Here is a 27,978-nt window from a genome sequence, read left to right as displayed (position 1 = left end):
GGGTAGATTGCTGGGAAGGCAGATCCAGGCCCTGAGGACATGAGCCCATATTGTGCCCGACTTCTGTAGATGTGAGTGTAATGATTCCTTTGTCTGACCTCTGTTTAGTAACAGTGCAACAAATATTTTCACAATATGTTTGATATCTATGTTTTTAAGACTAATAATAGTTACAGATATTCTTGGATGAAAAAGAAACTGAACTTCTTATACTGTTCAGGAAGAGTGTAAAGAGAAAAAAAAGAAGAAAGAAGAAGTGCAACAAAAAAAATGATGGGTTTGAGATAAATTATTTTTCACAAGATTTTTGTTCGTAGAAGTTCGCTCTAAACTTCAGAAGGAAGAAGGGGGTGGATAAGAAAGGAGGGAAATCAGTGAAGTGCAGTAGCAGTTACTGTCGTCCAAAGCAGAATTCTCTCTGGATTTCCTTGTTCGTCACCTTGCTGCCATTGAACGTGTTGGCAGTGCTCGCTGAGGGCGTGTGTGTGAGCACTGGCCTGTGAGGACAGATGTACTTTAGGTTTCTGTGCACGTGTATGTGTTTCAAAAGCAGTAAATGTGTCACCTCGAATTTAGATTGGTGGTATCAGAGCAAAGCATGAACCTAGTTATTCACATTGACATTAGCATTTAATAGCTTTTGGATTAAAAGGATTTTAATTTTTTTTTTTTACCGTTTTGCCACTGAGTTGTGGTCAGCTGAAACTTTGTGAAGTGTAGGCCACAAAATACTGTAAATACCTCTGTCCGTGCCTTTTGCCAGCATTGCTCACCAGCATCCTGATACAACCACATGTGAAATCTTGCGTCCACATACAGTGCTAACCAGCCCTTGGGTGTCCCATATAGTTGGCAAACAGCCCCTGTGGGCTCACCTAGATGAAATACTGAGTTTCCTTAAAATATCAGTAAATTCACACAAGGCTGCCTGTCTGCCAGAGAATAATTATTTCCTTATTTTTCCCACCGTGATTTTTTCAAAATTACATTCACTACCTTACTGTTTTCCAGTGCCACATTTTATTACACACTCCACTGCCAGAGCTTTTGTTGTTGTTTTGTGGGGTGTTTGCTTTTTATTTGTTGTTGTTTCCTCCTCCAGAGAACAATCTCTAAATTCAGGGGAGGGGAGAATTTGCTGTTCATAATTTCTCCTTGGATTTCTGGATGCCAGACTTGAAAGTTTTTCAGAGATGATGCAAGTAGGTGAGACACTGGAGTTTAGACTGATGTAGATAATACAAGTGATGGCTCCCACTGAATGCGCCTCCTGCCAGGCCCTGAGTGAGGAGTGCACACAGCTCTCAGAGCAACCCTGTGGAGCTGCACTATGCCTTCCAAATCCTAAAAGTATCCAGACATTTTATTTTCTAGTCCCTAGAGTCAGAGATTATTTGTTAAGTGAAGAAAGCTGATTTGGAGGCAGGAGACAGGGCCTTACTCTTTAAATGTTAAGTTTTTCACTGCCTATTCTTGATAAAGGCTTTTTGGGGGGGGTTGTTTAAGGTCACTTCAATTAGCTAATTAAAAAACACTGATTCTGCTCTAAATTGTATTGTAGAAGGTAAGCAACCAAGCAGTTTCAGTGTCTTTTTCTGTGAAATTGTCACGTACATCACCTGTGCAGAGGGACATTTTTTATGTGCCCATATTTCCGTGCTAATTTTAGTTATATGAAATAAATGTTATTCTCCCTCACTGCTAATTTTCTGGCGCTTAGAATCTGGTGGTGGAGATGGGATGGTAGCAAGAGACAGGCACAGGCAAGGAACTGGACACTTCATCTTTCATTTATTCCTTCCACAGGTGTTTATTGAGAGCCTGCTGTGTCCCAGACAATATACACCATTGTCACTACACTCGTGGAACTTTCATTGTGTTGAGTGAGATAGATGATAAGCAAAGGAAAAATATAGGTACAGGTTGGCACAGTGCAGGATCTGTGAGGCATTGTGGAGGGGCGCTGTGCTGGACAGGCCGCGGAGGAGAGCTTCACATTTACAGTGGATGCCTCCAGTCTCTGTCTAGTTTCCAGGCCAGAATATCAAAGAAATGTGGCTAAAGAGTTATGGAATAGTGGTTTTGTTACTTATTAATTTTTGCAAGAAAAATCATAATTTAACTGAGATTTTGAATAGCCCATATTTTTCTTGTTTCTATCTTTTTTCAGTTTTATCGAGATACAATTTTTTTCAGTTTTATTCAGAGATATTTTTCAGTTTTATTGAGATATAATCACTATAAGTGCAAGGTATAAAGCGTAATCATTTGATATACATATATGTATCATCACAAGTTTAATTAATATCCATCATCTCATATGCATACAAAAGAAAAGAGAAAGAAAAAATACACTTTTTCCCTCGTGATGAGAACTCTCAGGATCTATTAACAACTTCCCTACGTACCACACAGCAGCATTAACTTAGTCACCGTGCTGTACATCACATCCCTAGTACGTACTTATCTTAGAACTGGAAGTTTGTGCCTTTTGACCACCTTCCTCCAATTGCCCCTTCCTCCAACCCTGCTTCTAGTGACCGCAAATCTGATCTCTTTTTCTATCAGTTTGGTTTGTTGGTTTTTTTGTTTTTGTATGTGTGTTTTTTTAGATTAAAGTGAGATCTAAGTGAGATCATACTGTATTTGTCTTTCTCTGACTTAGCATGATGACTTCAGGGTCAATCCGTATTGTTGGAAATGGCAGAACTTCTCTTTTATGCCTGAATAATAACATTCCTCTGTGTGTGTGTGTGTGTGTGTGTGTGATGTATACACACTGGGATATTTTATATATATGTAGTATATAAATATATATGTATATCTCTCTCACACTTTCTTTATCCATTCATCCATTGATAGATACTTTGGTTATTTCCACATCCTGGCTATTGTCAACAATGCTGCAGTGAACATGAGGGTGCAGCTATCTCTTTGACATCGTGTTTTCATTTCTTTCTGATGTGTTCCCAGAACTAGAATTGCTGGATCATATGGTAGTTCTAATTTTTTGAGGATCCTCCATACTGTTTTCCACAGTGGCTGCACCAGTTTACATTCCCACCAACAGTGCACAAGGGTTCCTTTTTCTCCACATCCTAACCAGCATTTATCTGTCTTCTTGATGATAGCCATTCTGACATGTATGGAGTGATAGCCCATTGTGGTTTTGATTTGCATTTCTGTAATGATTAATGATGTCGAGTATCTTTCCATGTACTCATTGACCTGAATAGCCCATTTTTTTTTGTTTTTGTTTTTGTTTTGTTTTGTTTTGTTTTGCGGTACGCAGGCCTCTCACTGCTGTGGCCTCTCCCGCCGTGGAGCACAGGCTCCAGATGCTGAATAGCCCATATTTTAAATGTTTTTCCACTTGCACACAATCATTATAATTGAAAGGTTTTTTTTAAAGGTTATTATTGAAATTCAGTACGGAGCAGTTTATTTGGTATACATTTTATTCAAGCAGAGAAATATAAAAGTACAATTTAAAGCTTTGGAAAATCTGGGATGCAACAGATTCTTTATTTTGAAGAACCTTTACCTTGTGAATATTTGCTTTTCTTAAATTATTATTTTGTGTTGAAATATATCACAAAGAAGATAATATAGAAAACGTAGATATATACCTTAACAAGTACTTGTAAAGCAAGTATCCCTATAACCATCGCTACTCAATAGAAATAGAGGTTTTCTGTTAATTTCAGGGTTTTTAGTTACTAGCGAAATACAGTGTATTGGTGCCTCATCTCTTTGTTTTATCATGACAGGTGGCCTTAATATTTTAACTTGTGTGTATTTGTTTTACTTTGTCTCTTATTTCTTTCATTCAAACTTTTATTAAGCAGCAAATGTGGGTTCATCACGGACAGATCTGACTCTGTCATAATCTTATAATTAATTTTTTCTTGCTTCCTTATTTAAAATTACTATTAAAGATTTATTCTTTAGAAGGAAACAAAACAGTATTTTACACTTGAAGATGTTTTAATAATGTCTATAAAATTTTACTTATTGAAGCACATTTTGGAAAATCAGACAAAAGAAACAAAGCCAAAGGGAATAAGGGTTACTCCGTCAAGCTCTAAAGGAGGGTAACTGCAGTGAGTACTCCTGAAGAATGTTGTATTTATACAGTTTCAAGAAAAATTAAAAGATATCATGTACCATTCCTTATTCTGATGATTATAATAAAATCTTCAGGATAGTGCTCCTGGGTACTTCTAATGCTTTTAGATTTTCTTCACATTATATAATAGTTTGGAAGTCTTAGTAAATACTATAAAATAAGTTGTACAAAAATGTTAACAAAGGTTATCATTGGAAAAGGTGTTGGGACAGGGTTTTAAAAAAATGTTCCTCTTATAAAAGAAGAAATTTGTTAAAATCAAATGTATTATTTTCACAATTAGAGAAGGGAGGAGAATGTGAAATAGAGAGTTCCACCCTGACTTTTCCTCAAGAAGTAGTAAAATTTATACTTTTGTGTCAGGATGTGAAAAGTTCAATAACGAGGCTGATTTTTCCAGTGAGACAGTTTTCACAAGGCAGAGTGTTAGTTGGCCCTTGCCCTCTAGCATAGTTAGCTCTGAGCACTCAGAGGCTTCCGTCTCCAAGGCCACAGCGGGTCCCTAGGCACTGTTCCTTCTCTCCCTGCATGAACCTTACGTGGGCATCGCTGTGCCCCTGACACACAGGAAGCTTCTAACCTCCAGTGTAGTGGCGCCCGTGGAGCGGGGCTCACTCGGACTTGCTGGGAATTCGAAGCCAGAAATCTGGCCCCTTGCCTCTTCCTCACTGCTTTGCAGGGGCTCCTCTGAGGCCACGGAGCCCCCTGAAATGGGGTCATGTTCCAGACTCCCCACTTGAGTGGTCAGGAGAGAAAGCAGGAACAGCAGGGCAGCCTTTCCTGTACAGCGACAGCAGTGGAGCAGGAAGAGCCAGGACTTCGTGGAGACGCGCGTGTCTCCTTCCCAGTCACCTAGTTTCTTAATCGCTTTGATGCGGTACTTTCTCATAATGGAAGAGTGTCTTGGGTTAGGAAACGTTAGGCTGATTCTTTCTACCAAAGCAAGTTAGTTGGTAAACTAAGATCCCTCAGTTACTTGAAAAATAATTGTTAAAAAGATATATGATTTAGTCTAAGTCTTCTAATGTTCAGTGTTTAAAGCTAGGACATGAAGCATGTGGTTATCTGTTCATTTAATTTGGCTGACTTTTGTCAATATTTTATGCCTTTTAAATCTTTAGTTTCTGTGGGGACATGGGATTTTTTTTTTGACATCTTTATTGGAGTATAATTGCTCCACAATAGTGTGTTAGTTGCTGCTTTAAAACAAAGTGAATCAGCTATAAATATACATATGTTCCCATATCTCTTCCCTCTTGCGTCTCCCTCCCTCCCACCCTCCCTATCCCACCCCTCTAGGTGGTCACAAAGCACCGAACTGATCTCCCTGTGCTATGTGGCTGCTTCCCACTAGCTGTCTATTTTACGTTTGGTAGTGTATGTAAACGACATGGGATTTTTGACACAATATGACAAGTTTAAAAACAATGCATGTCTGTTTAGATTTATGAAATGAGAATGACATGAAGCGGGTTGTATTTTTTAGTTCAGAGTCTTAGAAAACTCATTTAAAATGTTTTCTTAAATTCCTTGATCTACCTTACTTAACCACCCTTTGCTTCAAGTGAAGGGACACTGCTTGTGACCTACTCAGTGTGGGTCAGCCCCAGGTTGCTGGAGAGGTTTCACGCAGTTCCTTTTCTTAACTTCTCCTTTCCTCTGGGTCAAGGGAGCTGCCTCTGGATTGTCTCCAGCTCCCCTCTGACCAATAAAACCAGAAAGCCAATTAGGGTCTAAGCTTTATTTTCCCCCCTTTTTTTATATCCAGACCCACATTTCGGTACAGCAGTGGTATTTAATATTGTTCTTTGTAGTCATGGGCAGGAGGAATTCACATTAATACTCTTGAGTTATTTAAGTCAGGAAACAAAGTATGATACTAGTTTGCCCACTGTTAGAGATGTGATTTCATGTCCCAAATGACTATAATTTCCAGTGATCATTTTAAGTATAAGTTAACAGAAGAATAAAGAATTCATATGTGAATGAATTTCATAATACCAAGTTATTTCATAATTATGTTAAAAATAATGATGGGACCTGAGGAACAGAGGAAGGGATACTAATACCAAACTCAACTCTCCAGCTAACGTATCTGTCACCCCGTGGCTGCTTCTGCCACATCCATTTTTAATTCTTACGAGTTTTTCTACCTAAAAGTATATAAAATGAGGTTTGGTGATACAGCAGAATTAAATGATGCTTTCAGGTTCCCTCTAAATTTATTTAATCTGTGCTTTCTCCATTTCTTTTTACATGAAAAGAAAAATAGTAATTCTATAGATCGTTTTCTGATAGATCTGAGCTTTAAAAGAATCTTCATTTCTGTTTTCTGTTGTAAATGATCCAAAAATAAGACTGCACAGTTAGCCCATTCTAAATGAATTATACAGTGGGTAAAACGTGGTTCCCGTTGAATTCCACATGTGGTTCAGTGAATCAAAATTCATTCATAGAGTTAAATTGGGACCTCATTAATGACAAAAATTATCTATATGTTCAAAATTCTGGTTTTAACCTTTAGAAAAGTGTTGATATTGGCAAGGCAGGCTTTTCTCTGGCTCGCTCAACCAGTTGTCGTTTTTATCCTCCAGCCTAGTTCAGTATCGCACTGGCCTTTGTCCATGCTGTGAAATCTTGTGTGTGTCATCTTAACCTTTTCACCAGTCTAGTTTTCCACACTCCTTCAGCTCATTTTTACTTTCAAAGGGGTTATAATTTCCACTTGGGACGCTGGTGCCTGAAGGATGGCTGGCGTCAACAGGTGTTCCTCAGACTTCTGTCTTGGCCCTCTTCTCGTCCTGTGTCCCCTTCCTGGGTAATCTGGGGTCTCCATGCCACCTCCGCCAGGACTGCTAGGCGGTCTGGTAAGTCTGTCCTGTGGCCTTTCCTGGCCCAGCCTCAGCACCGCCTGCACCTAAGCGTCCTGCAGACCCAGCAGACTCAACGTGCCCCAGCACCTGCCTGCCCGGGCGCATGAACTGCGCAGCCTTACATTGGGCTCTCTTGTACATTTTTTCAATCCATCCAGTCCCTAGATGCTAGTGATTCTACCTTAGAACTGCCTCTCAAGTCAGTTTCTCCATTGATCCCATCAACCACTAGTTCAGGCCCCTGTTCCCTTGGGCCTGGATTACTGTGTCAGTCTCCATCTGGTCTCCCTGCCACTGCCCTTTCCTCATTTTCAGACTATCAGAGTCATCTTCCTAAGAGGCAAATCTGATATCACTTGTCTGCTTTAAAAAACTTCCATTGACTGCCTCTTCTGTCAGAGTAAATATCCATCACCGTTAAAGTCTCTGGTGAGCATTCTTGGTCAGGGTCCCAGCCTACCTGACTGGTTATCTCTCACAACCCAACCCCTTGCTGTGCCACCTTGCACCCGTCACAGCGCTACATACCTCCTTCCTGTATCACCTGTGTCTTTCATGACATACACTTGACCACTAGGCCTAGTATACTTTTCTTTGTTTGTAGTTATACTTCTGGTATCCTATTGTATTGTAATTATATAAAGTATAGGTAAATCCTAACTCTGCAAAGTGCTACAAGGAAGTGTAGGGCTGACCTAGCAACCTGAGCCATGCCTGGTGACTCAGGATGTGTTTATGTAGTAAATAAATGGTGTCAGTGGTAAATTTTAAAATTCCATGTGACACCAGAGTGCAGAAATGGTCCCAACTCTGCCGGAAGTGAAGGCCCATGCAGGTCACTTGATCTGTGCCTGTTTCTTTACTGAGAAAATTTGACTTTGTCAACCCTTAGGTGATTTCTACTTTGGGATTCTGTGTTGCTCTTTTACCTGTCCCTGTCCAGTGTTCCTGTGTAAAGTCATTCTCAGAGTGCTTCCCCCTCCGGGTCCCTGAGTGTTTCACTTGTGATTGCACTCTCTGGTCTCTCCCTGCACGCCCTTTGAGAGATGATAACTTTTATGATATCATCTCATTTTCATCCGTGAGTTAATCTCTCTTCTTTTCCCTCTCCTCCCTGTTAGTGTTTGTTACAGTGTCCTTGGGAGGAGATAGCACCCAAGACCAAAATACCTACTTTTGTTTAGTAGTTGTGAATTCACTGTACTCCTCCTGGGATGTGTACTGCTCTGCCTAATTGTAGATTTTGCCTATTTTGACCTAATTTAAATGGACTTAACTGATGAATTAGAAGTTCTTCACTGGAATACCCTTTATTAATAGTTCTTAGAGAGTGAGAGGGGGTTGAGGGTTGATAGTGGAGGAAGTATCAAGAGTAACACGGCAGGACTCCCCTGGAGGTGCAGTGGTTAAGAATCCGCCTGGTAACTCAGGGGTCACGGGTTCAAGCCCCGGTCTAGGAAGATCCCACATGCCACAAAGCAACTAAGCCCGTGTGCCACAACTACTGAGCCCGCGTGCCACAGCTGCTGAAGCCTGCACGCCTAGAGCCTGTGCTCCACAGCAAGAGAAGCCACCACAATGAGAAGCCCGTGCATCTCGCAACAAAGAGTAGCCCCTGTTTGCCGCAACTAGAGAAAGCCCGTGCGCAGCAACTAAGACCCAACACAGCCAAAATATAAATAAATAGATAGGTAGATAGATAAATAAATAAATAAAAAAGAATAACATGGCAGTAGGGACACCCTGGATTCTATCAGCACATCAGTAAGTGTATCTACAAGATTTACAGTGTGTTGCCCTGGCAGTGGGTATGCTCTTCTCTACAGATGCACATGCAATTCTGTCCTTCTTCAGGATTGCTTAGAAGAGGGTGGGTATGAGTTCCAAATTCTAGAGGGCTCTACTAACAACCCCCAATTAGTAATTTGCTATTTTGTAATTGGGTTCTTAAAATTTTTCTCATCGCATTTATTTACTTTTCAGCTGATGTTAAATTTATAGAGATATTTAACAGCCATATGACCTTTTTTAAGGTACTTTGGGGTTTTTTTGGGGCTGCGTTGGGTCCTCGTCGCTGCGTGTGGGCTTTCTCTAGTTGCAGTGAGTGGGGGCTACTCTTCATTGTGGTGCACAGGCTTCTCATTGCGGTGGCTTCTTTCGTTGCAGAGCACGGGCTCTAGGCGCAGAGGCGTCAGTAGTTGCGGCACATGGGCTCAGTAGTTGCAGTATGCAGGTTCTAGGGAACGTGGGCTTCAGTAGTTGCGGTTCACAAGCTCTAGAGCGCCGGTTCAGTAGTTGTGGCACACGGGCTTAGTTTCTCCGTGGCATGTGGGATCATCCCGGACCAGGGATCGAACTCGTGTCCCCTGCATTGGCAGGCAGATTCTTAACCACTGCGCCACCAGGGAAGTCCCATGTGACCTTTTAAAAGTTGTTTTCAGTGTGATTTTTGGACACCATTTTAATCCTGTTTTCTGAGCCAAAAATATTACCTGCAGTACTATGAAATAAGGTTTTTAAATATGGAAGAGAAGACCTTTCTTTGTACTCAGAGTGGACGGGGTCAGTTTGCACACTAGGTGGTCCCATACACACCACACCTTGGAAAAAAAATTTTTTTTTCTTTCTCTGTATAGCACAGGAAACTTTATTTATTTGCATCTTTATTGGGGTATAATTGCTTTACAATGGTGTGTTAGTTTCTGCTGTATAGCAAAGTGAATCAGTTATACGTATACATATATCACCATATCCCCTCTCTCTTGCGTCTCCCTCCCACCCTCCCTATCCCATCCCTCTAGGTGGTCACAAAGCACCGATCTGATCTCCCTGTGCTATGCGGCTGCTTCCCACTAGCTATCTATTTTACATTTACACCTTGGGAAATTTAACGTGTTATATATAAGCCCCTGTCTCAGCTTGGGCAGCCATAACAAAGTACCACAGACTGGGTGGCTTAAACAGCAGACATTATTGCTTACAGGTCTAGAGGCTGGAATTCTGAGATCAGGGTGCCTGCATGATCTGGTTCTGGTGAGGGCTCTCTTTCTGGCTTGTAGGCAGCTGCCATCTGGCTGTGCGCTCATGCAGAGAGAGAGAGAGAGAGGAAGAGAGAGAAATCCAGCTCTCTGGTTTCTCTTCTCATAGGGACACTAATTCTATCGAATCAGTGCCCCTGTCCTTACGAGCTCATTTAACTTTAGTTTCTTCCTTAGAGGCCCCTTCTCTAACTATAGGTACACTGGGGGGTTGCGGGGGGGGGCTTCAGCATACGAATTTTGAGGGCCGAAAACATTCAGTCTATAACATTGTGCCCTTGGCCTTCCATAATTCATGTCCTCTCACATTCAAAATACGTTCATTCTACCCCAGCAGCCCCCAAAGTCTTACTCATTCCAGCATCAACTGTACAGTCCAAAGTTTCATCTAAATATCATCTAAATCAGATATGGGTGAGACTCAGGTCTGATTCATCCTGAGGCAAAATTCCACAACAACTGTGAGCCTGTGAAACCCAAGTTATGTGCTTCCAAATACAATGCTGGGTCAGGTACAGAGTAGACAATCCCATTCCAAAAAGAAGAAATAGGAAGGAAGAAAGGGGTGATATGTCCCAAGCAAGTCCAAAAACTACCAAGGGAAGTTCTAGTACATTTTAAGGCTCAAAGACAATGCTCTTTGGTTCCGTGCTCTGGCCTCCAGGTCCACTGGAGGGCAGTGTCGCCCCAGCTCTCTTGGGCCTCACCCAGGGCTCTCTGCAGAGGCGCCACCCCAGGCAGGGAGGGGCGGCCTCGCCCGCCCAAACCCTAGAGGCAGCCCTACCCTTTGAAACCCAGGAGAACATATCAGCCCTGCCCTGGGCCTGTGGCGAGAGTGCCAGCCCTTACGATCTCTGGATTGCCTTTAGGGTCATCCTTCCCTTTTTTGAAGGATGATGCACATTAGCAGAATGGTTCTTTTGCCCTGTTGGAAGTGTAACAGCCTTTCTTCATTTCCTCTGGGTTCTGTCTCCTTCAGTTCAAACTGGCAGTGTTTCTGCTCCTCTAATCACATCATCTCTTTATTGAGTGACAGTTTAGCTACACCTTCGGCATCCTTTTCCAAACATGCTCTTTCATTTTTTTGCAATATGGACAGGCTGAGAATTTTACAAATCTTCCTTTTTGCAGAACAATTCCTTCTTCAGTCCATCTGTTTTCTCTTGCATTTTATCGTAAGAGGTCAGGAGGACTCAGGCCGTACCTTTAACATTTGCTTAGAAATCTCTTATAACTATCTAATCTCACGACTCACATGTTTCATCATCCATACGACACTAAAAAAAATTCAGTCAAGCTCTTTGCCATTTTATAATAAAAATTGCTGTCTTAGTTTGGGCTGCTGTAATAAAAATACCATAGACTGGGTGACTTAAACAACAGACACTTATTTCTAATAGCTCTGGGGGCTGGGAAGTCCAAATCCAAGGTACCAGCTGATTTGGTTCCTGGTGAGAGCCTCTTCCTAATTTGTAGATGGCTGCCTTCTGCTGTGTCCTCACGTGCTAAGAGAGAGATCCTCTCTCTTGCGTCTCTTCTTATAAGGGCACTAACCCCATTCATGAGGGCACCACCTTCTTGGCCTAATTATCTCCAAACGGCCCCACCTCCAAACACAGTCAAATTAGGGATTAGGGTCTCAATATATAGATTTGGGGGGGACATAAACATTCAGTCCATAGCAATCACCTTTCCTCCAGTATCCAATAACTTGTTCCTCATTTCCGTTTGATACCTCACCAGAATCACCTTTAACATCCATATTTCTAGCAAGCACCCCAGACTCCTCCAGCCTCTGCCCATTACCCAGTTACAAAGCTCTTTCCACATTTTCAGGTATTTATTACAGCAGCATCCCACTTCATGGTACCAAAATCTGTCTTATTCGGCTTGGGCTGCCATAACAAATTACCATAGATGCGGGGCTTAAACAACAGACATTTATTTTCTCACAGTTCTAGAGGCTGGAAGTTCAAGATTGAGGTGCCACCATGGTCAGTTTCTAGTGAGAGCCCTCTTCCTGGCTTTTAGGTAGCAGCCATCTGGATGTGTGCTTACATGGCCTTTCTTCTGTGCTCAGCAGAGAGATATAGGGAATCTCTTGGTGTCTCTTCTTCTAAGGATACTCGCTAATCCTGTCAGGCCAGGGCCCCACCCTGGTGACCTCATTCAGCCTTAATTGCTTTCTTGGAGGCTCCATCTCCAAATACAGCCACACTGTGGTGATAGGGGTCCAACACATGGATTTAGTGGGGACACAGACATTCGGTCCAGAGCACTCCCTCTTCTCTGGTTTTGTATGAACTTTGCTTAGGGATCTATTGCCTTCCTGGAGCCTTTGTATGCTTTTTCCTTACTTGGATTTCTTAAAAAATGGGACCTTCTATTGCCCATTCACCCTCTACAGAACAATACAGGCTACCCCTGTAGAGCAAGTCATGGTGACATGCCTGGTGATAGCACTGTGACACTGTGATCCCAGGTGGCTGGTGTGCTCTGCTAAATTCTGTTTGTTCTCCTTGCTAGGGACTCTGATGAACATTACAGTCTCCTGGTTAGTATTATCTAGTCTTTTTTTTTTTTAAGAGTTGGGTTTCGGATTTCTGTTTCATGCTTAGAATTATTGTGGCTTTTGGCAGAGAATATTTTAAACTGGGTGAAAAGGCCAAAACAAAAAAATGTAGAATCAAGAAGTGAAAGCACAATTGTTTACAGTTCAGTAAGCAGTTGTGGTTAAGAAATGTGTCTGTTCATCATTGCCAGATGACTTAAAATTTTATGGGGGAGCATAAATTTTAAGCAAAAAAGTGCTTTTACAGGGTAAAGATGTAAATTTCTTCAGAATTTAGTTTTTAGGTATTATAATCTAGACCTCCTGCTTAGAGCTTTATGAATTTTATTGTGAAATTATCTGTGAAATGAATCTCCTGGCAGCTTACAACATTTACTCAGAAACTAAAATTTTGATGTACCAAGCATTAATAATAATATAATAATGCAGTTAATTAGAGAGTCACTAACTGAATACCCACAGGCACATAATATTGCTGGGTGTTTGGGATCATTGGTAAAATTAAGCATAGTTGTAACCTTTCAAAAGAAAAGATAGTATAATTGTGTACAAATAAGTACAATTCAACTTTCAGTGCATAGTAATGAAAAAAAGCAGTGGTACAATACAGTGAATAGAAAAACCATCATTTGGATTTGATTTTGGACTGTATTGTTTATTTTTCTTTTTGGAGCATCACTTGAATTACAGTTTAATTTGCATCCTTTGGGTAAATATCAAAACCAATTGAGGTGAGGGAGGTAGGTCAAAACCATCTTGGTTGGCAGTGAAATCAAGAACAGAAAAATAGTCCCCAAAATTCTTTACATCAGTTTGTATTATTCGAGTTCATTCAGCTCTTACATATTTTATTGGTATTTATCCAAGTACAGCACAGAGTTCATGATTTAATAGACTAAATTATTCATTTCATGTGTTAAAATCTTGGTACAGTGGTACAGTGATGACATAAAGGAGAATGATCAACCCTGCTGAATGGAAAAGCAGAACTGTGGTTAGAGAATTCACCTGGGAGCTGGTGGTGAAATGCTTTCTTAAAGTATGGGTATAGAAACAATGTAAAGATACTTGAGTAGAGTTGTGGAATTTGAGGGTAGAGCAGTGAGAAGTAACTGGTAACAAAGGTGTCTCTAAACAGTGGATGGTTGTCTGGATTACTCAGTGGTTGGCGCCTGAAGGATTCAAGAACAGAGGTGGCTGTCGTTAAATTTACATGTACCAGAGGGCCACTCTGGAGGGCCTTGTGTTAGGGCAGAGTAGTCAGGTACCAGACTGCGGCGGTCAGTTAGGGCCAGGCTGTAATAACTAAGAGGTATCTCAGCCTTAATAAATCCAACACTGATATCATGACACCACTGTTACCCCTGTCCCTTGCCCCTAACACACACACACACACACACACACACACACACACACACACACAGAGAAAGAGAGAGAGAGAGAGAGAGAGAGAGAGAGAGAGAGAGAGAGAGAGAGAAAGAAACCTGCTCCTCTGTCTGCACAGGAAGCAGGTGTACTTTAAACTCCCCTGATCTCCATCCCTGACCCTTGCTGTGCTGTCTTGCCCTCCTACCCCAATCTGTGTGTGTGTATGTGTGTGTGTACATGATGGGTGAGGACTGAGGAAAAAAGTAATGGTGGGCACCTGTTGATGATTTGGCCTGAAGAAGAGAAAAAGTACCAGTTTCAGAGAATAGTAGGACATATATTTTAAATCACGACGCTTTATGGATTAGCCTGTTAGAATATTTATGAAGATAAAGAGAGTAATCATACAGGGAGGATCCCAAATTACTCTGCAGTCATCGTGTGGATAATGAAGTGGAACAGCTTAAAGTTAGTGCAACAATTATATTATGAAAAGTATTTCATGATAAAAAATTACCTATGTTTCTGTCTCTATAGGAGGATGATTTCAGTATTTCTCCCCCCGTACTAACTTGCTTCACCTGGTACTTTCTTTTATAGTTTTTGTTAATTTCTTGTATAGTATTTTTTGTATACGTATTCATGAATGTTTTCCTCACAATATATATTAATTCATCAGCATAACCTACTGAGGAGGATTGGAATTAACATGCATATAAATGGACCCTAGCCACCTGTGTATTTCAAATAAGTCATTTAAGCCAGGAATCAAAAATATATTTTATTCTTATATTACTTGCTCAATTCTTTTGTGGCCTCTTGCTCATTTAAAATCAAAGACTTTTTTTTTAGAGAAGTTTCCTGATAAAATAAATCACTCACTCATTCATGCATTCATTCATCAAATGTTAGCCTTTAAGTTAACTATTTGCCATTTTAACTACAGAGTGTTTCATCTGCTCGGCATATGTATGGATAGAAATTACTAGATCCTGTGGTGTATTTCCTCTGTGAATCGTCTGTTCCTGTGTCTTAACCACTTTCGTGCTGTGTTGATATCTGTGCTTTCCATTTGGTCTTCGGGCACTTCTTCCTCAGCGTTTGGTTTCTGTCAAATTATACTCTTCCTTTTCAGTGTTGAAATCCTGACTGTGCCCAACCAGCGAGAAGCCTCACTTGAGTCCATTTCTCAACCTGGTGTGCTTTTTCTTTTTCTTTTTTTTTAAACATTTAAACAAGTCCGACGTTTGAGCATAATAAAATAGAGAAAAAAAGCATCCTCAGTTTCCTGTCTTTAACTGCCATTTACCCTTGAGACACTTCAAGTATAGGACTTGTGAGAATACTCAGTTTTGAGCATAAAATCTGCCAGTAATCCTCTCTAACCTTAAGAAAGTCATATGAGCAACTAACTTGTTCAGTTTTATTTGTCAAAAAGGGAGATTAATATCTTCCTTACCTATCGCATAGGGTTATTGTGGATCAAGTACCGTAATAGATTTGAAAATGCCTTGAAAAGTTGATATTGTGACAGTGACTGATGACAGTGGCAGCCATTATTGTATGGGTGACAGACCAGGCCCTGCACTGTAGGCTTTCTGTTCTCTCTCTCTCAATGTTTGCAGTGTTCTAGACTATAGCTGATACTATCTCCATTTAAAAAGGAGGGTACTTGTAAGTGTAGATAAGGTATTTGAGGATTTCAGAGGGAAGGAATAGTTGGCTCTGGCTGAGATTCGGGAGACACTTCCTTGATAACATGAAACTTTGGCTGAGTCTCACAGCATTTATGGAAAACTTGCCCCACTGTCACAGAATGGCTGTTTTTTTTTTTTTGTTTTTTTTTTTGCGGTACGCAGGCCTCTCACTGTTGTGGCCTCTCCCGTTGCGGAGCACAGGCTCTGGATGCGCAGGCTCAGCGGCCATGGCTCACGGGCCCAGCCGCTCCGCGGCATGTGGGATCTTACCGGACCGGGGCACGAACCCGTGTCCCCTGCATCGGCAGGTGAACTCTCAACCACTGCGCCACCAGGGAAGCCCCAGAATGGCCTTTTATGTTTCCTCCATCTAACTGCAGAACAGTCTTCTTCGCTTGTAAAACCAGCATCTCTTGTGCTCAGATTGAAAGCTTGCATCGAATGCATAACTTGTCTTGGGTTGTCTCCCTCAGAGGAAGAGGACATTACGCTGCTTACTTTGTGCAGGGAAGGCAGACCACTGGCTTCTCCTCAGGCCTGTGTGGGAGCACATCCTGTGGGAGGGACTTCACGGTGCTTGGTGGAGAAGTGCTGTTCGCAGCCCTGTGTGCATCCAAGATAGCACTCCCAAACCTGTTTAGTCACCAAGCATGCTGTGGTGATGGTCAAATCGGGGTTCATAGTTATTAGATATTGTCAGGAGTTCTCATAAAAATCTTCAAAGAAACTGCAGTCAGTAGCAGTGTGACTCATCATAAATATATAGGTATTTCTGCTGTAATACTATTTATGTGTTTCTGTAGTGTCTTGCCTTTTGTAAAGTCTGTCAGGGTCTATGTGGACTGTAGGGTTGGGGGCAGACCGCTGAAAACCTATATCGCTTTTTAATCAGCCGCACATGCCAGTGATTGGTTACCCAAAGGGAGAACGGTGCTGCCCGGGCACCACTGGCCGCTTGAACTCCAGCAGGACAGTGGGTGCTGGAGAGCACGGGCCATGGGGCTCTGGACAGCGGCCGCTGCTGGTGGCCGAGGATAGTGTTGGGGGTAACCCCTGAGCACAGGTAAAAGTTTTAAAAACTCCTAAAGTATGTCCAGAAATTTGCCTGTGGCTAGTGCAGTCCCTACCACTAGGGCTTTTCCCTTTGCTGCCAGTGAGCTGAACTCTACCCACTGCATTGCTGCCCTGCCCAGGAAAAACGGTGTGCTCACCGCAGTGACCCCCACATATCCTGACTTCTTTTCCTGTTCACCAGCTGAGGTGAGCTGCTTTTTATTAAAAAGACACCTGTCGCGGCAGAGCAGGCTGAGTCTTCACTTCCTAGGCAGCACCGTTCTTTCCAGTGTGTTTTACTCTCCATAGTGACCAGCCCAGCTGAGCCAGCACAGCTTAGGATGTGCTTGGTCACATCCTTCCCCCTTCTGTTTCCTTCTTACCTTGAGAAACAGTCTCACGATAGACACATACTTAGAAATCATAGTTCCAGATAGTGCTCTGGGGAGATGCCATGACCTTGCTTCATACATGAACGCTTGCTGAAGGCACTCAGAGAGAGCAGGGCGTGGAAAACTTGGGGTCCAGGGGAAGATGACTAGAGAAAAGTGAAAGGGAGAAAGAAATGAAAACGAAATTAAACTGTATAACTAAGGCGCTGGTCCTGTTTAAATGTTAATTTTTATACTCACTGTTAACCAGTTAGCTAAAGTGGTAATGAAAGTCATATTGGTGTCTGTTATTAGCAAGGCACTGTACCGGACACTTCGGTTTTATCTCATTTAATTCATTTATTTTTTTTAACTAAAAAGCAGAGAGTAATAAAAAAAGTGTATTTACTACCTAGAATTAATAACACATATTAATCTTTTATAACAAACAATACGGCAGATAAGTTTGAAATCCCCTGGGTTCCCTTCCTGAGTCACACTCCTCTTTCTCGCATGATTCAACAGTTACAACGAGTTTTCTGTATGTCCTGCTAGTCCATATTTATGTACCTGTATGACATATGTACCTGTAACAATATTTTATTAGTCTTTGTGTTCAAGAAAAATAACATTATGGGTGTTAGGCTGTACATATCTGTTTACCCCTCTTGTATTTGAGATCTCTCCAAGCTGATATGTACAGATCAGGTCCATTCACATAAGCTTCTGTAGAGTGTCTCTTCCATGAACCCACCACAGTTTACCCATTGGCTATGGACTGATGCTGGGTTTCCTCCTCTTACAAACAACACTGAGATGTGCAGCCTTGTCTAGATCTCCTGGTGCATGTGACAGAGTTCCTGGGTACATCGCTGGGATTTCCAGGTTATAGGCTATGCACACTGTCAACTTTATCTATCTTACTTAATTCTTAAAAATGTTAATCGAGGCAGGTGGCATGATCCCCAGTTTACACATGAGAAAAATGAGGTGTTTAAATGCTGTGTAACTTGGCCAACTTAATTAATAAGAGACCCAGTGATTGAATCCAGATCGAATTCCACCCATTTAAATTTAGAGCCCGAACTCCCATCAGTCCACAGAAATCCTCAACTTTGAACGTCCACGATCGTTAGAATACTTGCAGCCGGCCAGTCATACTGTGTCATTTCAAAGTAGACAATCAGAGCAGGTAATGAGGTGGAGAGGACCCGGTCATACTCCTTTTGTTGTGATTTTTGAAAGGGTTCAAGTTTTGGAGTGAAAACATGCTTTGTGAAGTGATGGATCTGAGTTTCCCGTATGTGCAAGACTGTTTCTTTATGATAGAAAACTGTTTCTTATGTTGCTTAAAATGTACATATTAAATGCAACATGCAGGATATATTGATTTAAAAAAAAGATGTTACCATGAGCATGTTAGAGTCTGTATTTTACTTTTCAAAGTATCAATATATAGACCATTTTCTCCAGGTGAAGAAGGCTATCTGAAAGTGATTCTCTTTTTCATGATAATTTTATTCACACTTGGACCATATGTCTTTTAGACTTCATTTTTGCTTTTGTTCTTTTCTTCACCTTCTAGGTATAAAATCTGGTATATTAACTGTGAAAATTCTAGAGCTTCATGAGGAATGCACGATCCAAGTTGCAATGTGTGAGCAGTTATCCGGGCTGCAGGCTGACAGCTCTTCTCAGGGTGGGGCCCCTGGGACTGGCCTGAGGGTTCTCTTCGCCAAGGAGACTGCACGCTGCCTCCGGGGACTTCCACAAGACATCATCCGCATCTACCCTCCCTGGTGAGTGCAGAGAACTGATCCCCACAGTCCTCAACTGTGAGTTTGTCTCAAAAGACCTTTTTATCAGGAACATTTTTGTCCCTTTATTATACAGTAATGCCAGGGGATGGAGCCAGGATTCGACATAGATTTTATGTAACAGAAGCTCTGAACTGTCTCTGATGGCTCGTTTGTATTTCTGGTAGCAAATTTTTGATAATTTGGCGGGGGTGGTGAGGTGGTGAGGGAGAAACAAGCACATCAAGATTCCTGCTTAAGTGGTGTGTTGTTATGAAATCTGGCTGTTTTTGTTTTTATCTTTCTTAGAAATATAATTTTTGTAAGAGTGATTATGTGACAATAGAATAATACACATTAATTTAATACTTCTTTGCTAATTACTTTAGGGGGATAAAAATCACGAATTAAGACATAATAGGGTTTGATCTTCAGGGGCATAAGTGGTCATTAGTGGATCAGAAATTATTTTTGAGGATACCATGTTTGTTTTCTTCTGCATAGGGTATTAATTTTTACCACCAAAAGAAGAGGGAAGGTTTGAGCAGACTTGTTTTAAGGGCTGTTAATTTTATTGACAGTTTTTAAGTTTCATTCATCTGTTAAATTCTTAGGTTTGAATTCAACTTAAAGATCTTTAAGTTAAACTTCTTCCCCAGAGGAGGGATCTTTTCATTGTGTCCATAGTGAGTGATCATCAGTCTCTAATTAAATTCTTCCACAGACAGGCTGAGGATATCAGAGGGTAACTTGCATTACTTTATTTTATTTAAATTTCTAATACATTTTTAAATTGAACAATATAATATACAATATAGAATCGTACACAGATTATAAGTATACATTTCATCAAGTAATCACAAAGTGAATACATTTCTGTCCAGTCCAAGAAATAGAATGCAGTCCATACCTGAGACTGCAACACTCTCCCCTTTCCTTCCTCTTCCTCCTGCTCCGGGTGACCATGATCCTGACTTCTGATGCAGTAGACACCTTTGAATGTGGGTTTTGTGCTTCTCAATATATTGTTACCATAATAACTTGTAAAGCTTATAGCTGTTTCCACTGCTGACAGTTTCTCAGCAGTCACGTCAATACCACCGTCAACATTTTCATGACTGCACATTATAATTTCTTTACTCTTTCCATATTCTCAGCATATAGTATATATCCATTCTTTTGCTAACATAAATAACTCTTTAATAGATATTCATATATATGTATTTACATATTTCGGGTTATTTCTCAGAGTAGATTTTAGGAACTTTTAATGGATTAAAGGATATACCTTTTTTTTTTTGCTTTTAATTAATTTTTCTTGGAGTATAGTTGCTTTACAATGTTGTGTTAGTTTCTACTGCACAGCAAAATGAATCAGCTATACATATACATATATCCCCTCTTTTTTGGATTTCCTTCCCATTTAGGTCACCACAGTGCAGTAAGTAGAGTTCCCTGTGCTATATAGTATATTCTCATTAGTTGTCTATTTTATACATAGCATCAGTAGTGTATATGGGTCAATCCCAAAAGGGTATACATTTTGTTGTTGCTGTTACTGCTGTGATTTCTTGATACAGTTAAGTAAACTGTAAACCTCATAGTAGAGTACCTGCTGCTGAATACCCAAACTGAATACTTTCTCTTATATTTATTTACTGTTGACAGCTTCTCTTTTGCAAATTGTTTTTCTTAACTTTTACTCATATATTCATTGGGGCCCGGGGGATATTCTTATCAATTCATATGTCTGTTTTGTATAGTAAAACTTTTCTATTTATACAATTATGTTACTTATGATAACAATTTTGATTTTTCCTTCCTAATACTTATGCTTCTTTACCTGTTTCATGTCTTATTGCATTGGCTAGAACTTCCAAATCAAAACTTTTTCACTACTGTATTCCTAGTGACTAGAATAATGCTTGGCCTATGGTAGACATTCAATAACTATATGATTAATGTTGAGTATTAGATAATCATCAAGATGTTGTCAGTCTTGTTATGTTCCCTGTTTGAATGAGAGGGTGTATCAATGTATTTCATTGATTTGTACATTCGCTAAGAAGCATTTTTTGATGTTTACTTACTGTATAATAAGTCTTGTGCTAAATAATGGGTAAAACAGTATTCAAAATGAATGACAAATCGTCTCTGCCCTTAAGGGACTCACTTTATGGTGGAAGAGAAAGGTAAAATAAACATGTGATAAAGACTCTAGGAAGTATAGTAATAGAGGTCTGTACAAAGGATGTGAGAGCGGTGAAGAGGTAAGCATGACTGATAGGTCGGTAGCGGGGAGAGAGAGAGAGAGAGAGAGAGAGAGAGAGAGAGAGAGAGAGAGAGAGTGTGTGTGTGTGTGTGTGTGTGTGTGTGTGTATGGAAAGAACCAAAGAAGGGGCTGTGAGGGCATTTGCAGTAGAGGAGGCTGAATTAGCAAAGAACAAGAGGCCAGAGTGGCATGGTGTATGCAGGAATATACATAGTTCATATGGATGAAGGGGAATTCTGCAGCAGGAGTGGCAGCAAGTGAGGATGGAGAACATGTGCACAATGTTAAAGAGCTGGTGTGTTAAATCCTTCCTGCTGTCTAGGAAAGGAAGGATGTGGTCTTACTCACAGTTTGAAATTTGTGCAGGATAACTTAGAAGGAGGCCAGAGTAAAGGCATCCAGGAGACTTTGGGAGTAGCTCAAGTGTGCGGGAAGATGATGACTTGGACTAGGATGGTAAACAGTAGATTCAGTACGTATCTCAGAGTTGGCAGCACCAGGATGTGCTGATGGATTTGATGTGGTTTGTGAAGGAGAGACAAGAAACAAGATTCCTCTGAGTTTCTGGCTTGAGGAAACAAGTGAGTTAGGGCACCATGTAGTAAAATGGGGAGACTTGGGGCAGATTTTGATGGCACAGTCAGCAGTACCTTCTTGACACCAGCAATACCTAAAGCCCTGAGTAAACACAAGAGAGACTGTGGTGCCCAAAGAGAAACTGTCAGCTGGTCTGGTTTTCAGTGTAAGCCATGTGTGGTAACTGCCGAGGTAGAGCCCTCAGGCTTGTTCACAGCTGCTTTTGTTCCTGCTCCATCTTTGCCACCTGGGATTCTGTGAGATGAAGAAATTGCTAGGAGTAAAGCAATGCTGAAGGTGGAAGGTTTGTTTATAGGGTGAGATTATCTTCCTGTTATGACAGCCAGTCTTTTCCCACCAAAATTACAGAGTGTCTTCAGAGGAAATAAATAGAAAATAAATAAATAAATAATAATAAATAAATAAAATAAAAATAAATAAATAAATAATAAAATAAAAATAAAATAAAAATAAATAAAAAATAAAAATAAATAAATAATAAAAAGAAATAAATAGAAAAGGAAATAAATAGAAAACTACTGCAGTGTGAAAATGAAAAAATGAGCACCATGACAGTAATCTGGATAATCTGAAAAACTAGAGGGAGGAAGAGAAGGAAATCTGTCACTCATGCTTACATGAGAAAGAAGGAGAAGCAGGTGTCAGCTCTTGCTCCATGGGGCACTTTTCCATAGGGTCTTCATAGGAATATGACCAGAAGGCCTTGTGCTTAAATAACTTTGGGAAAGGCTGGTTAAATGCGTACTAGTTACTGTATTATAGGAGTGCTCAGAGTATCTAATATGAAAATGTGCATTATGATTCACAGCAGAGGGAAGCAGAAGAAGAGGGGAGCATACAAACAAGTGACCACTGTCTTCCTAGTCTAAGAAGGTGGATCAGGAGGGCAACTAAGGAGAGTGGTGTCTCAGAACATAGAGCAGGGAGTTCCAGGAACCCACACCTCCACCTAAACAGCTGCTGCACGGGCAGGAACCATGTGAAGTATGACTTTAGAATTCTATAGAGTTGAACATTTGTGGTCGAGGGAAGATTTTGGTAAAGAATACAGGGAGGGGGAAGGGTAAGCTGGGACGAAGTGAGAGAGTGGCATGGTCATATACACACTACCAAATGTAAAATAGATAGCTAGTGGGAAGCAGCTGCATAGCACAGGGAGATGAGCTCGGTGCTTTGTGACCACCTAAAGGGGTGGGATAGGGAGGGTGGGAGGGAGGGAGACGCAAGAGGGAGGGGATATGGGGACATATGTGTACATATAGCTGATTCACTTTGTTATAAAGCAGAAACTAACACACCATTGTAAAGCAATTATACTCCAATAAAGATGTTAAAAAAATATGGGGAATTTCAGCTGCTGGTAGCAGCTACTGTCCCACATCACCCATCTCCACAGTCCTGGTGCAGAATGCTAGAGCCAGGGTGGGCAGTATATCAGGGTTTGTACTGATTGCTGAATGAAGCTTTGATCACTGAGGCACTGGCGCAGAGGCTAGTGGACATTTTTCCAGCCCCTTCACAGGCTGAAGTGGTTTCCAGGAGAGTTGAAGAGACAGTACATGTCTACCTCCCTGCTGTTTGGAACCAAACATTTAAGTGAATCTTTGTCAGGTCTAGCTGATGACAGAGACAATGAAACAAAAATACCACTTTGCTACACAAGACAAGGAGCACACAACTTACAAAATAGTATGGAAAATTCATAAATGGATGAATCCAGCTCTCAGTAAGTTAAGCTTCAGCAGCCCCTGTGGAATGGAAGAATTAAATTCCCCGAGTTATGCCAAAATAATACTGAAATGTCCAGTTTTCAACAAAAATTACAAAATATACAAAGAAACAGGGAAGAATTGGTGCATTCACAGGAAAAAAAATTGACATCGCTGAGGAAGCCCAGACATTGGGATTATTAGGTATGTGAAATCAACTGTCTTAAATATTTCCAGTGAGTTAAAGGTTTACTATATATTAAAAACTAAAGGAAATCAGGAAAATAATATGTGAGCAAAATGAAAATATAAGTAAAGATAGAAAAATTATAAAAAGCAAAGAGAAATTCTGGAGCTGAAGAGTATTGGGTTGGCCAAAAAGTTTGTTCAGTTTTTTCCATAGGATGGCTCTAGTAGCGCTTAGTTGTCTTTTAACTTCATTCGAAACAATTTTGTTAGACTGTATGGTGATAGCTGTCATATCAGTGCATTTAAAAGAAACCTTACCAAAATTGGTGAGTTTTTGTGTAGCCATTTTAATATTGAAGATGGAGAAAAAAAGCAACATTTTTGGCATATTATGCTTTATCATTTCAAGAAAGGTAAAAACGCAAAAAAAGATTTGTGCAGTGTATGGAGAAGGTGCTGTGACTGATTGAACATGTCAAAGGTGGTTTGCGAAGTTTTGTGTTGGAGATTTCTCTCTGGATGATGCTCCATGGTTGAGTAGACCAGTTGAAGTTGACAGTGATCAAATCAAGAATACATTGTTAAATAAAGTTCTTGGTGAAAATGAAAAAATGTATCTTTTATTTTTACTTAAAAATCAAAGGAACTTTTTGGCCAACCCAAATACAATAACTTAAATTTTAAAACTCACTAGAGAGGTTCTACAACAGATTTAAACAAGTGAAACAAAAGATAAGTGAACTTGAAGATAAGACAATTGAACTTATATAGTCTGAGGAACAAAAAGAAAAATGAAAAGACCCTGAGAGACCTGTGGGATATGTCTTATCAAATAGAGAAACATGTGCATTATAGGAGTACTAGAAGAAGAGAGGAAACATCAGAAAAAGTATTTGAAGAAATAATGGGTGAACCACCCCGCCCCGACCCACATCTGATGAAAGACATAAATATACATATCCAGGGAGGTAAGTGATCTCCAAACACAATAAAATCAAAGAGATCGACACCAAGACATATTGTAGTGAAATTGTCAAAATCTAAAGACAAAAACTTTTGAAAGCAGAAATATAAAAGGAACTTGTCATGTACAAGGGATCCTCAATAATATTAAGAGCTGATATCTCATTGAAAACTGTGGGGTCATGGATGCGACTAGAGATTATCATACTAAGTAAGGTTAAGTCAGAGAAAGACATACCATATGATATCACTTACATGTGGAATCTAGAATACGGCACAAATGAACCTATTTACAAAACAAGCAAACTCACAGACATAGAGAACAGACTTGTGGTTACCAAGGGGGAGGCAGGGTGGGGGAGGGATGGACTGGGAGTTTGGGGTTAGTAGGTGCAAACTGTTACATACAGAATGGATAAACAGGGTCGTACTTTTTAGCACAGGGAACTGTATTCAATATCCTGTGATAAACCATAATGGAAAAGAACATAAAAAAGAATGTATATATGCGTATAACTGAGTCACTTTGTTGTACAGCAGAAATTAACACAGCATTGTAAGTCAACTAGATTTCAATAAAAAAGTAAGTAAAAAGTCTCATTTTAAATGGCATTTTGTTGATGACTACTAATGCTGAGCCTATGCATACTGTGTTTTTGTATATCATCTTTGAGAATTCCTGGAATAATGCCCACTTATAGGTAATGTATATCATTTTTATGTATTGTTGGAATTAATCTCCTAATATCTAGTTTAGAATTTTTGCATCGTATGCATGAGAGAAATTGGCCTACACTGTCCTTTCTTGTAATGTCCCTATTGGTTTCAAAATTATTAGGGCCTTATAAAATAAATTGGGACATGTTTAAAACAAAAAAAAAAACCCTGTGGGGTCAGAAAGCAGTTGATGACATATTTAAAACCAGAAAGGAAAAAAAAAAAACCAAACCTGTCAACCAAGAATTATCTCTCTGGTAAAACGACCCTTCAAGAATGAAAGAGAAATTAAGACATTTCCAGATATCAATAGCTGAACGGCATTTATTACCAGTAGACCTACCTTAGGAGAAATACTAAAGGGAGTCCTTCAGGCTGAAACGAAAGGATACTAAACAGCAACTTGAGGACTTCCCTGGTGGTCCAGTGGTTAAGACTTTACCTTCCAATGCAGGGGGTGCGAGTTTGATCCTTGGTCGGAGAGCTACGATCCCACATGCCTCGCAGCCAAAAACCAAAACATAAAACAGAAGCAATATTGTAACAAATTCAGTAAAGACTTAAAAAAATTAAATGGTCCACATCAAAAAAATTCTAAAAAAAAAAAAGAGGCAACTTGAACCCAAGAAAAAATGAAGAACATTGGGAAAAGTAACTACAAAGGTAAATATAAAAGGCAATGTTATTATAATTTTGGTATTGTTTGTAATGTTCTCTTTCTCCTGTATGATTTAAGAGAAATATTCATATACTTTATAAATCTGTGTTAATGAGAATACAAAGTATACAGATGTTCATCTTGGTATTTTCCAAAATAGGTTGTTACACTTAGTAATTGTAATTCAAAGGTAAAAGTTAAGAAAATAACTCAAAAATGTAGACAAAGGGAAGAAATAATTAAAATAGCACAATACCAAAAAAAACCCCACCTAAGTTAAAAAAAGAAAAGCAGTTATGAAGAAACTGAAGAACAAAAAGTAAAACATATAAGGCATACAGAAAACAATAGCTAAATGGTAGAAATAAAACCTTCCTTATCAGTAATCACATTAAATGTAAAACGATGAAACCGAACTATTAAAAGTTAGAGCCTAGCAGATTGCATTTACAAAAACAAAACAACAACAACAGAAAAACAGGTTTTATCTATGTGCTGTCTACAAGAAACTCGATTTGGATATAGGTCACAAAGTGGTTGAAAGTAAAACAAACAAATATATATCTCATACAAATAGTAACTAAAAGAGAACCTGGGCGGATGTATTATTGTCAGGAAAAATAGATTTTAAATTTAAAAAAAAGGTTATGAGAAATGAAGGATATTATATATTGGTAAAAGATTCAATATAACAATTCTAAACATACATGTACCTAACAAAGGAGCCCCAAAAATATATGAAGCAAAAATTGAAAGAATTGAAAATAGTCAAATCTACAGTAAATAGTTGGAGACTTCAGTATCCCACTTTCAATGATGAACAGAACGAACAGAAGGTCAATAAGGAAACAGAAGACTTGAATGACACAGTAAACCAGTTAGACCTAACAAGTATGTAGAGAGCACTCTTATCTGAAAACAGCAAAATATATATTCTTCTTAACTGTGCATAGAAGGTTCTCCAACTAAACCCAGATGTTAGGCCACAAAAGTTGTTACAGACTGAATTGTGTTCCCTTTAAATTCATATACTGAAGTTCTAACCCCCACTATACCTCACATTGTGACTATACAGCAAGTCCCCTACACATGACACGTTCGTAAGTCCAGTTTGCTCGTAAGTCCAACAAAGTTCGCCTAGGTATCCAAGTAACACAATCTGCTATATAGTACTGTACTTTAATAGGTTTATAATAGTTTTCACACAAATAACACATTAAAAAACGCAGAAAAACACCTTTTTAATCTTACAGTACAGTACCTTAAAAAGTACAGTAGTACAGTACAACAGCTGGCATCCAGGGGCTGGCATCGAGTGAACAGGCAAGAAGAGTTACTGACTGGAGGAGGGAGAGGTGGTGAGAGATGGTAGAGCTGAAGGATCGTCAGCAATAGCAGACGGAGGGCGACCTGCCATTTCATTCACGCCTGACACTGATGGCACAGGTTCTGGTTCCTTGCTGGATTCAATTCTGTCTACCCCATTGAAAAAGCGGTCCAGTGATGTCTGGGGAGTAGCTCTTTTTTTCTCGTCATAGATGATATGGTAGCACTGGATTGCATTCTGAATGGCTGCTGTGATCTTTGTGTACCGTTCTACGTTCGGGTCCTGTGCCTCAAAAACTAACAGTGCCTCCTCAAATAAAGAAAATCCCCTTGCCGTTTCCCGCGTTGCAGATCTCTTCTTAGCACTACCAGCTGCATCACCGCTGCTTTTACTCTTGCTTCCGGACATCCTGGGCTTGAAATAAAGATAGTATACTCTATATAGTACTGTACAGTAAGGTATGCAAAACCACAACCACTTGTAGAGGATGCACCCATATGACAGTGTGCACCAGACATGTGAACTAACTTACGTGATTGGACGGACATGCAAATGCACGTTCACATCTTTGAAAGTTCGCAAACTTGAAGGTTCATATGTAGGGCACTTACTGTACTAATTCCTTGCCCCTTTAGCTCTGTGATGTAGG

At 40.1% G+C, this 27,978-nt stretch overlaps 1 protein-coding gene across 17 annotated transcripts in view; it reads left to right on the top strand.

Annotated features, from left to right (window-relative positions):
- SPIDR (scaffold protein involved in DNA repair) overlaps positions 1-27,978 on the top strand; it is a 351,263-nt gene that overhangs the window by 141,251 nt on the left and 182,034 nt on the right. For all 17 annotated transcript variants that reach the window (XR_010936562.1, XR_010936565.1, XR_010936563.1 and 14 more), the window contains exon 8: positions 18,687-18,900. Coding sequence is in view for 12 of the 17 variants with exons in the window: in XM_067712395.1 (XP_067568496.1) it covers positions 18,687-18,900 (214 nt within the window). In the remaining 5 variants the exon portion in view is untranslated. The remainder of the gene's footprint in view (positions 1-18,686; positions 18,901-27,978) is intronic.

The sequence above is a fragment of the Pseudorca crassidens genome, chromosome 17 (assembly GCF_039906515.1).
Source record: "Pseudorca crassidens isolate mPseCra1 chromosome 17, mPseCra1.hap1, whole genome shotgun sequence".
In the NCBI taxonomy this organism is placed as follows: Eukaryota; Metazoa; Chordata; class Mammalia; order Artiodactyla; family Delphinidae; genus Pseudorca; species Pseudorca crassidens.
This window is presented reverse-complemented; position numbering and strand designations above follow the sequence as displayed.